The 12,374-nt window shown below is 42.0% G+C and overlaps 1 protein-coding gene across 1 annotated transcript; it reads left to right on the plus strand.

Annotated features, from left to right (window-relative positions):
* Positions 1-3,781: 3,781 nt before the first annotated feature.
* On the plus strand, positions 3,782-10,034 carry C1H9orf40 (chromosome 1 C9orf40 homolog). The gene is made up of 2 exons (XM_077906786.1): positions 3,782-4,320; positions 8,416-10,034. The coding sequence occupies exons 1-2, from the start codon at positions 3,883-3,885 to the stop codon at positions 8,572-8,574; spliced, it is 597 nt and encodes a 198-aa protein (XP_077762912.1). The 5' UTR covers positions 3,782-3,882; the 3' UTR covers positions 8,575-10,034.
* Positions 10,035-12,374: the final 2,340 nt, after the last annotated feature.

The raw sequence follows: 12,374 nt of genomic DNA on the forward strand, positions 1-12,374 counted from the left end.
CCTATTTCTTAGCAATTCATAGAACATTTAGGCAAAAAACAACAAAACAAAACAACCCAAATCTGTAAAGACATGTAATATCTGAGAAACACAACCAACCACCTTGACCTAAGTGATATTGATAGAGCACTCTGCTGAATACTCGCAGGATATTATGTTCTTTCCAAGAACACATATTCCATGTTCCATGATAATTCATATGCTGGATCATAAAATAAATCTTAACAAATGTAAAAGGATTAAAATCACATACAAAATGAATTAAATGGAAAGGAATTAAACTAGAAATCAAAAGAAAGATATCTAGGAAAACCTCCAATACTTGGAAGGTCAACACAAATAGTACAGAGGTAAAAAAATAAATTAGGGAATGTAATGTACAGCATAGGGAATATAGTCAATAATTCTGTACTAACTTCATACGGTGACAGATGGTAACTGCAATTATCACGAGGATCATTTCATAATGTATAAAAATATTGAATCAATATGACATACACCTGAAAATAGGAAACAGCATGTCAATTACACTTCAGTTAAACCAAAACTCATGAACGAGTATGCTTGCAGCACACTATTTCTCACTGCAAAAATCTGAAAAATCTCAAATGTTTATCAATAGAATGGATTCATATGATGGTATACCATACTAAGTATAAATTAATGAAATACGATTATATGCACAAAAATATAAAATAAGGAAAACAGTAAAGCAAGCAGCTCAATATTTTAAGTGGACAAAAGATTTGAACATTTTACACAGATACAGACAGCAAAAAAATCTATCATTAGTCAACATCATTAGTCACTAGGGAAATGTAAATTAAAACTATAATAAGGACCATGAGATACCTAGTTAGAAAGATTAAAAATAAACTCTGATCATACCAATTGTTGGAGAGCATGCGTAGGAACTGGAACTCTCATACACTGCTGATGGGAATGTAAAATGGTATAACCACATTTGGCGATCTGCTAGCAAGTTAAACATACACCCACCACATGGTCCAGCCATTATTCTCCGAGGTATTTTACCCAGGAGAAAAGAAAGCCTATGTCCATAAAGCCTTACACACAAATGTGCTCAGCAGCTTTATCTGTATAGCCCCAGACTGGAAGCAACCTACATGTCCATCAACAGATGAATGGAGAAACAAGTTGTGATAAAGCCACACAATGGAGAAGTACTGGGTAATAAAAAGGAAAGAACATGTGATAGCTGAATGAATCTCAATAGAACTGTGAAGGAAGCCAAACAATAACAGTATACATGATTCTGTTTATACAAAACTCTAGAAAATGCAAATTAATCTATAATGACAGAAAGTAAAGCGGTGGTTAGTATATATGATTCCGTTTACACAAAACTCTAGAAAATGCAAATTAATCTGTAATGACAGAAAGTAAAGCGGTGGTTAGTATATATGATTCCATTTATACAAAACTCTAGAAAATGCAAATTAATCTATAATGACAGAAAGTAAAGCGATGGTTAGTATATTATTTCATTTATACAAAACTCTAGAAAATGCAAATTAATCTATAAGGACAGAAAGTAAAGCGGTGGTTACATTTGCCAGGAAGGAGCCAGGGGTGGAGGGAGGAATTACAAAAGGGCAAATGGAAACTTCTGGGGGGGTGATGGGTATGTGTATTATTGTAACTGTGGCTATGGTTTCTTAAGATCTTATTTATTTATTAGAGAGAGAGAGAGAGAGAGAGAGATTGCACATGAGTGGGGGAGAGGGACAAGCAGACTTCTTACTGGACCATAAGTGCAACATGGGGCTCGATCCCACGACCTGAGCAGAAGTCAGATGCTTCACCTGGGCCACCCAGCCCCGACCCCGCTGTACCTATTGTTTCACAGGAATATACATATGTCAGAATTCAGCAAACTAAACACTTTAAATATATGCATTTTATTTTATGTCAATCAGGGCTCCATAAAGTGTAGAAAACACACACACACACACACACACACACACACACCAGCAAAACCAAAAAAGTCACTTAGAAACACAGACAGCAAAATTACAAAGTAAAGCAAAGGGATGGCTGATTCAAAATACAAAATAATTGTATTTTGAATCAGCCATCCCTTTGTATAGCATTTACCTGGAGTATAATTGTATAGCAATTACCTGGAGTGGAGGAAAGGGAGGAAGGCAGGCACCAGTTGGGAGAAGCATGTGGGAACGCTCTCATGTTCTGGTCCAAGTAATACTCTATATGCGAAACTGGATGCTGGGTATCTTACTACCATTCCTTTATCTACATATATATATATATATATATATTTTAATTTTATTTATTTTGAGGGGGGTGGGGTGGGGAAAGGAGAAGCAGGCTCCTCCGCTGAGAAGGGAGCGGGACGCGGGCCTCCATCCCAGGATCCTGGAATCCTACCCTGAGCCTCCCAGGTGCCCACCAGCCACGTGTGTTCCACACAACCTTTCTCTACACAGGATGGAGTTCACAATTTAGAAAAACAAAGAGAATCTGTGGTGAGGACCACAGAGGAGCGGACCTCCATTAGCTAAACTGCACACCTTTTACCATTATTGGGAGGCACAACCCTCAAAACCGTTCAAATAAAATGAAGATCTTCCACATCTGATCTGTGTGACCTGTTCGTGGGGGACAGAGGAGTCCCCAACTTCAAAGAAGGAATGGAAAGATCAGACGGAAGAGCTGGTGTCTCCCACCCTAACTTGGCGCCGACCAAGTACTGGGTTGCCTATCTTTTCGCGACCTCGAGGCTCAGGGGCCAAGGGGCAAGTGACAGGTTAAGCATTGACCACCTACGAGAACAGTTACCTGCCTTGCACTTCCTCTAGAAGATCCTGCAGCTCAGCTCCCTTGCTCATCTTGGTCGACTTGGCTACTACCTTTACCAACCGGAAGATACACGCTATATAGTAAAGTCACTGCGCTCATCCCCCTCTCTTTGCTTGGTAGCAACAAATTCCGCCCGGGGGGGGGGGGGGAGGGGGCGGGGGGAAGGTCTTGGAATCTCACTTCGCATCATCGGAAGAAGGGAACTCCGTGCGCTTCCCACGTAATTTAAGAGCCAGGCAAGTCTTGGTTCGGTTGGCCAGGGGAAAGCGCCGTGCTGCAGGCTTGGCTCCGGGACGCGCAATTTTGGCGAGCACACGTCCTCCGCGGCCTCATCAATGGATTTTTAATCAAAAGGTCTTCGAAGAATGCGGTGCCTACTGCGCTTTCCACGACAGCCAGCGCCAGACACGCCCTTCGTCCTGCTTCGAGCCCGCGCGCGGGCCCCCCCCCCCCGGGCCAGCAGTCCGCCGGCGGGGACCGCTTACCGTGGCTACCGCCTCAGCCCGTCGGCTCGCAGCCGGCCCCTCGGCGAGGGGCCTGAACCTCCTGGAAGCGTCCCCGAGGGGAAGACTAACACCCACACGTTACAGGTCCGAAGCCCGCACCGCTTCAGCGCGCTCCGGGGCGCGCACGGCCGCTCCCCGCCCCCGGGGGAAGCAAGGTCACGCCCCCCGGCCCCGGGCCTTTAATAGGAGCGGCGGCCGATTTCCCGCCTCCCTCCGGGGCCCGCACTTCCGGCCGCGGGGGCGTTCGGGAGCGCGCCCTGCGAGCCTCCACCAACCAACCAGCGGCTCCGCCCGGCCGGCGCGAGGGCGCGCGCGCGCATTCGTGCGCAGGTTCGAATCTCCGCCGCTTCGCGGTTTGCTCCCCAACGTCCGGCAGCCCCTCGGCCGCAGCGGGGGCGACGCGCGCGGGCAGCGCCGGGCCCGGCCGCCCCGCCCCCCGCCCTCCGTCGCGCGCCCAGCCCTCGCCCTCCGCCCCCGGAGTTATCGGCGCTGGGCCTCCCGCGCCGGGCGGGCTCCGCCCGAGGCCCCGGGGCCCATGGCCAAGCGGCGTGCGGCCGAGCCGCTGACGTTCCACGTGCCTTGGAAGCGGCTCCTGCTCTGCGACTTCCCCGAGGAGCCGCCGCCGCCGCCGCCGCCGCCGCTCTGGATCCCGCCGCCGGGGCCCTCGCATCCCGGGCAGCCTGTCGGCGCCCCGGAGCTGCCCCGAAAGCGCAAAATCGACGCCGGGGCTATGACTGAGCCTTCAGCTTCGCCCAGCAAGCGTCGCGACGGCGGGGACACCGGCGTTCCGGGCGGCGTGCAGCGCGACGGCCGAGGCCTGGAGACGGGCGAGCCGCCGCTGCAGCAGCCTCCCGCGCGGCCCCGCGGGCCGGGGGAGGAGCCCCGGGGCGCCCGGCCCCCGAGGGGCGGCGGCGACGACGGGGCGGGGCGCACGGAGCCCCGGCGGGGAGACTGGGGGGCAGCACCGCGCCAGGTAGGGGCTGGAGGTCCGCCGAGCGCCCCGGAGGGCGGGGGGAGAGGAGGGCCCCCCCTTTACGCAGCCAGACGCGCCCCGGGATTCGCGTTCAGGAGGCCCCAAGGAGCCGGGGTCCCCGACTCCCGGGCTCCACAGGATGGGGCCCTGCGTTTGCGTGGGGGGGGGGGGGTCCTGTGGGCTGAAAGCACTTGCCAAACAGACGGTCGGGCGACGTGGACGTGGGCTGGCACCGTCAGTGCCCGTGCTGGGAAGGAGGGCAGCGGGAGCGTGGGGCACGACGGCGCGCGAGCTCTCTGGAGACCTGGACCGCGAACCGCGGCAGGTCTGCTCAACGACAAATGGAGCAAGGTGTAGCGCGCCTTCCGTGGCTTAACGATGATTTCGTGTAGAATTCGTGATCGGGTTCTTCCCTAAGAGGATGAACGATGTGGTAGCCACCCGTTGGACGGCCTGTAGGCATGGTACAGCGCTTTGGGTAGAGAGAGGAAGGACCTCGCTCTCTCGGGAAGAGGCATTTAAAAACTCACAGTGTTAAATCGCATCCTGTGATTATTGTTGAAGATTAATTTGGATCCTAAAGTAAAGCTATGCTAGGATCACTTTTAAGCGTTCTTATTCTTTGGAAACGACCCTGCCCCATCTCTGCACCTTGGATGTAATTTGTCTAGGTTTGTGCTGTTCGGTATGGCAGCCACTACCCGTGTGGGAACCACTGAAAACTTGAAAAGTGACTGGTCCAAATGGAGATGTGCGCTAAGTATAAGATACACTAGACTTCGGAGATCTCAAAAAATATATATAGATATATATTTTTAAAGATTTTATTTATTCACGAGAGATGCCCAGAGAGAGGGGCAGAGAGAGGCAGAGGTGGCAGGTTCCCTGCAGGAAGCCCGACGCGGGACTCCATCCCGGGTCTCCAGGATCACGACCTGAGCCCAAGGCAGACGCTCCACCGCTGAGCCACCCAGGCGCCCGGAAGATCTCAAAATTTTTCCATTGATTACCCATCGAAAGAACTTGGAGATACTGGATTGAATAAAATGTATTAAAATTTATTTTTTTAGTATGGCCACTAAAAACGCTTAACATATTTTTGGGACAGCCTTGGTCTAGACTTAGGAATTGAGGCTGCTTTTTGGCAGTTCTGTGTATTGACTTACCAGGAGTTTTGGGAAAAGAAGAACCAGATGTAGGGCCAGAATTCACCAAACTCTTGAAGCACTACATCCTAGCGTCTATCTCACATTTTTCCATTGTTTTAATTATCTTATGCAGAATTCACTAAATGCCTTGCTGGAAAAAAGTGAACTGAGATTCCTTTGGTAGGACTTCTTGATGAAAAACCCAATAAAATGAGAATTTTATAGATAGGAAAGGACTTTTTCTGTGTGGGTGAGAAATTACCTTCGGACGATAATGATGAGCATTTCTGGATGAAATTCTAAATTGTAAATATTTCCACCTCCAGTTTATTGGAATTTAGAAAACTTGAGAATTTTTTGTTAGACTTTTAAATTCATATTTCTTTTAGATGTTCAAAATCCAGTTACTTAAAACCAAATGATAGCACTTATGTTTTGAAAACCGAATAATTAGAATTTCCAATTATATTGTTTCTGCCAGCAAAACCTAAAAAAACAAACAAAAAAACCCCAGAATGATAGTCATCCAGACCTGTTTGATATAGAGATGACTACTGTGTAGTTTGAAAACCTTTCCTCTTCAGACCATGTCGGTGCCCCACCCATACATAGGCTTGTCTTTTCTACCAGAGTATCCTGACTGCAGTATGCCACAGATTGATAAGAAGGAAATATGGAAATTGTAGGTAGGCAAAGAAGGAGAATTTTTTAGTGGACTGATATAGCTTCTTAGAATCTCTTAGTCACACCTGTATCTGTCACAGCAGTAACTACATCTGGCAGCTCTCTGCTTCCTAGTCACTACAGGCCCATAGCAAGGACTAAGCTTGGCCATAGGGATACCTTTTTCACCAAGACAATCCTTGTGCTCTTTTCTTTCAGCAAAAGCCCAGGAATCTTTATGTTTATTCCTTTTGTTAATTCTGTTCACGAGCTTTTTGTCTTCTGCAAATTTAAGAGAGAAACATGTTTCCTTCAGCACCTCTCTTTTGTGCCTCCAGAGGTAGAGGTTCTTTGTTTTAAGGGATTTGTAGCAAATTACCAAGATACAGGGTATGACAAAATCATGGAAAAGTTAGAAAGGCTTTTTTCAATTTATGCAGTAAATGTCTCCCTGGTTCCTGGCATTCAGAATAGAGCTTAAGTCCCTACCCTCACTCTTGGGATCTCATTTAGGAGAAAGTTTCTCAGATGTGTCCTTTCTGCATTGAGGATTCAATTTAGACAGAATAATGGTACCTTTTTTCCTGTCCTAGAACCTCAGAATATCTTTTGAGTTGTCTCAAAAATTTTTGTTAGCTTTTTTCTAGGATTTTGTTTCGGTGTGTTTAACCAAAGAACTAAAGTAAGACCAGGTATTTCTTCAATAAATATTTATGTGTTTTCTCATGATAGTGTCACTTTATGCAGATTCATTGCTCTGTCTGTGCTATCATTGTTAGCTATTTTTATTGGAAAGTAGGCAGAAATGTTTTATATATATATATATATATTCCTACGAAGAAAGTAATGGATGATTCATGGGTTTCTTGGGATATAATATCTAGCGCTATTGAGCAATTACACTACTAATCCTTAATTTGAACGAGAGGCCTAGGGGTACCTGGGTGGCTAGTGGGTTAAGCATCCGACTCGATTTTGGCTCAGGTCATCTCAGGGTTTTGAGATCAAGGCCCATGTTGGGCTCTGTGCTAGGCATGAAGCCTGCTTAAGATTCTCTGTCTCCCTCTCTCTCTCTGCCCATCCCCCCCTTAAAAGAAATAAATTTTTTTTTAAAAAAGAAAAAGAGTCTTGAGTTTTACCAGTGAGGAAACAGACTTAGATCAAGGTCAGAGTTAGTGGATGGTGGAGTTATGCAAATCCCAGGTCTCTCTCGAGGCAAAATTTGTGCTCTTAGCTACTTGGTTATACTGATGTCACTATGGGATCTTTTTGGGCTCTGTTTATAAGTAGGTAATTAAAACGGTCAGCTTGGAATCCTGGATATAATTCCAGGGCTGCTTCCTTACACAAAGTATTTTGGGGATGCTTTTGAAATTCTGTGTTAATTTTAAACTTCATTGGAACATCAGTTTCATTTCATAGTTACTTGAAACAATAGTATAGCTATTCAGAGGAACCTGTTGAATTTTAAAGGAGCCAATACTCAACTTGGATTTATCAGTGTTAGTATATTGATTTAAAGTCCTGCAGTGTACCAAATCTTGTATCTTTATAAATATGCTAAGTAGCAAGAAAATCTGAAACTGATTATTAGTCAAAAATTTTTTGGCAAGGTGTCAAAATATTTTAGCCTATGTAAAGTCAGTTCCTTAAAATACCAAACCTCAGGGGAAAGACCAAAAATAAGTTTTAAAATATGTTTGTATTACTTAAATAAATTGTTTTCCACACTGAAAGGTAAAAAAAAAAAAAAAAAAAAAAAATTAAGACCAATTTCCAACATTTTCTTTGGTTGAAAAAAAGAAAATTATCAAGAAGAGATGTTCTTGGAAGAAATTCTTTTAAATTTAAACTACTAACAATATTTTTACAAATCCGTGAATATGAAAATGCACAGATTTGATGGAGTCCATGAAGTACTTTGTTTAGGCAGAATTTAAAGTGTGTTTGTTGAAGAAGCAAAGTAAAAGGCCACAAAATCTTTTTTTTTTTCTAAGATTTTATTTATTTACTCATGAGAGACGGGGGGGGGGGGGGTGAGGCAGAGGGAGAAGCAGGCTCCACACAGGGAGCCCGATGTGGGACTCAATCCCGGGTCTCCAGGATCACGCCCTGGACTGAAGGTGGCACCAAACCGCTGAGCCACCCGGGCTTCCCAGGGCCACAAAATCTTAATGTGTGTTTGCTTTTAAAATAAGAAAATTTGTTTCCTGAAAAAAAAAAAAAAAAGAAAAAACTTTCTATAAGCCTTTGATGTGCTTTCATCTTTCTTTTTTCCCTAAAGCTCAATGAAGAATTTTGGCAGTATAACACCTTCCAGTACTGGAGGAATCCTTTACCACCTATTGATCTGGCTGACATCGAAGATGTGATTGAAGACAACTCAACAGAAGCAGCGCTTCAGGGCAAGAATGAAGTGGTTGAGATTGACATGGAGTCCTGACGGAAGGAGCTGAAGAATAGGTTCTTCTTAATTTGAGGAGACATCTCTTAAGTGAATTTACATATTCTTAAGAAGAAAAGTTATTTTCCATACTTGATGTGATACCATTCCCAAACCTGAAAAATGAGGAACAGTTATTTTAAAGATAAATGCCTATAGCCACTACTGAAACTCCCAAAAAGGATTTGTCAAGGATCTAGTGCAGTTACAGGGGAAGTATTTTATATATGTACTCTTGCAGAGAAATTTATGTTTAGACTCTAAATTCGAAAACATTGATCTCATAAAAAGGAATTCTGACAGTTTTAGAAGTGGGAAATGTTTAAATATTCTTCTCTGTACCAAAAAGTCAATTTGTGGTACATGAAATGAGTATTGTTTTATAATAACTTATTAATAAAATGCTTTCTAGTACATTGTATTGACTCTTAGTTGAACAAATAGCCCACTTAAACATCTATGCAAACTTAAAATGTGGGAGATATTTAAAGGTGGCATAGTTTTAAGAGAACTTTCTAAATGTAGAATGTAAAGTAGTGAGAATTTCAATTTGGGTAGCATGTTTGCATAGTTTCCAGTGTTTGATATTTGTTTAACTCTACTTTGGGGAATCATAAATGGATAAAGAGCAATGAGAGGCAAATAGGTGCTTTCCTCCCCCTTTTCCCAGGATAAGAGGAAAGAAATTCAGTTGCATTTCTTAATTTCTTGGTTTTGAATTGTTTTGAGGGTATGGTTTTTATTGCTATTACTTTAGACTTGTAGTTCTCAATACTGACAATACTTCAGAAATCCTTGCCTGAGCTTCACTGGAGAGATTCCTGTCTGAATGGGGCTTGGGTATAGCTATTTTTTTAAGCACCAATCCTCCTTTTCCCCAATCCTAATATGCCGACAGCTTTGAGAACCACTAGACAGACTAATGGTAGTTTTTCCTGTTTAAAGGAGATAACTAATTAGAGATGAAGCAGCTCCTCTTAATTAGCTTTGTTTTTATTTCACTCTTTCAGTGGCTTTGTTACAAGTAAGTTATTGTGTTATTACTATTTCGTTGTTAACAAAATAAAGTAAGCAGTTTGTGTTTGAGTATCAATGATTAAGTTAATTAACTTTTGTACTACATCCAGAATGTTGGCTTTGTAATCGAGTAACTTGTCCTTGTATATATTTTGTTGTTGATAACAGTAGATCCAAAATTCAGAAAGGATGACAAATGCTAATGAGAGGGGGGAAAAAACCAATTTGTGTATACTGTAGGATTTAAGTATGGGTTGACGTTAAGAATATTCTAGAACAAAAGACATGTACCGTGGTTAAGAATGAAGGCTTTGGTGTCAGACGTGGTTCAAAGGCTTGTACTGCCGCTTTCTACCTATGTAACATTAAGCAAGTTATTTTTCATCTTTAAGCCCCAGGTTCCTTAATTGTAAACTGAGAAACAATAAATAGTATCTACCTCAGAGAGGTTATGTTTATTGTCTAGCAATGTACTAAGTACTTTACCTGCATCGTTTAATTCTCATAATAACCTTATTGTAGGTACAAAAAATAGTATAAATGTGTTTTTTGTAGTTATACTTCATTCCACTTTAAGTTGCAACTAGAAGTTTCAGGATACGAATTGGAATTGAAGTAGCAAGGATGGCAAGCAAGTGGGGGAAGCATTTAAATTACTGCGGAGGGGGGGAAGAAAATGGTAAACTTTCTTCCCCCTTCTTTTTGACCTGAGAGTAGGAAGGGGTCTGTTTTTGTTCACTGCTCTTCCTTGTGCCTGGGACAGTGCCTGTCACACAGTAGACAGTCACTAAAAATTGCATGAATGAATTAGTTTTCTTCTCTATTGATGGGAAGGTAATGCTAATAATTTTCTAGGACCATATCACAAAGCTAGGCATTTTACCAAAGATGTGCATATAAAAGATGTGTCACGGGGATCAAGCAGTAAGATGCTGGAAACATAATGTAAAAACTGAGACATGTACACCTAATGAACTATAGGAGGTAGTCATTTACTTTAATGAGAAATTTCATAGGATACTACATTGCAGGTGAGTGAATAGGAGTTTCAAATAGTAGCTCAAACAGGGATTCTTGGCTGGCTCAGTTGGAGCTATGCAAACTCTTGATCTCAGGGTTGTGAGTTCAAGGCACCCATCAGTGTTAAAGCTTGAAGAAAAAAGTAGCTCAGACAATCTTTTTTGAGCATTATGTGTCAAATAGCATACAAAACTAAGGTAAAGATTCAGGGAAAATATTTGCTATCCAGGTTGAAGGTTGAATGTTTTTATATAGGTATATATATTAATGTAAACATTTAAATATGTTTAAAATATGGAATATGAATATATATGTAAAGATGTATACATATGTGTATATATAGAGAGATTTTAAAAAGTCCATCCTTTTAGAAAAATTTGTTAGTGAATCTCAAGATAATTAGGCAAAATTGCATGGTGGATAAATTAAGATAGAAATTTAAAAATTCTTTTTTAGTTGTATACATTTCACCCAGATTCCCTAATATAACATCTTACATTACCACAGTACAATTATGAAAATGAGGAAATTAATGTTAATATATTTCTATAATGCTATTATGAGGACATGGAAAGAGTTACTTCAGGCAACTCTTAATAGGATATGTCAAAAAGTGGACAAAATGTATAGACTAAGTTTTGCCATCGTCTCACTAACATCCTTTTTCTGGCCCAGAATTCAATCTAAGGTCACATGTTCTATTTTGTTGTAAAATCTTCTCAGCCTCCTTTAAGTCAATTCCTTGGAATGTATTTGCCTTTCATGACCTTAGTACTTTTTGTAGAGTACTGAGTACTTTTTTGTAGAGTATAGTTATTTCATAGGGTAGCCTTCAATTTTGGATTGTCTGATGTTTCTCATAATTACACATTTTTGGTAAGAACTCCATATAAGTGTTGTATCCTCAGTGCGTTACTCCAGAAGGCACTGGATGTCAACTTGTCATTGGTTCCTGAAACTTTGATTACTTGATTAATATAGTGTTGGCCATTTTTTTTCTATTATAAAGTTAATATTTTCTCCTACATAATAATTATCTCTTGGAAGATACTTTAAGACTGTGTCCAATTTCTCATCATATTCTGCCCATGAATTTTAGGATATGTTGATTCTTACATGAAATATTTATTGCTCTTGGTATAGGTCAAATGGCAACTTTCTATTTCCATTATCCCTCCTATATCTATTATTAATTGGAATTCTGTAAAGAAAGAACTTTCCTTTCACCCCTATTTTTTATTCAGTGACTTAATAACAGTATAGATTAATGAGCATATATTTTATTCTATGAATTATAGTGTATTGCTATCATTACTTTGTTACACAAATTATCCCAAGAGATTTAGCCATTGGGAGGCCCTCTGAGTTGGTCTTTGTGCCCTTCCTCTTTTTTTTTTTTTTAACCTGTTATTTATTGTGTGAATACTGGTTAACATTGGCAATGCACTTTTGCATTTACCGGGTTAATGGATGGAAATTGTGCCACTGGGAAATGCTGTGTTTTTCACTGAACAATTTGAGCCTTGGCATCTCTTCAGAGAATAGGGATGCTAAATCCCACCTCCAAGGAGCAGAGTGGGGATGAAATGACATGGTGGTTGTGCAGAACCCATAGTAGGCACTATATATATATATCTCTTCCTTGCAGTACATGAAATGCACATTTTTGCCATCTTCCTGATAGGTAGGTAGGTAGACTATTAGTGACCTCTAACAATTCCTGAAATTAGGGCAAACTGACTGATTACTTTTAAAGAATTTCA

This window comes from Canis aureus, chromosome 1, assembly GCF_053574225.1.
Source record: "Canis aureus isolate CA01 chromosome 1, VMU_Caureus_v.1.0, whole genome shotgun sequence".
Classification (NCBI taxonomy): Eukaryota; Metazoa; Chordata; class Mammalia; order Carnivora; family Canidae; genus Canis; species Canis aureus.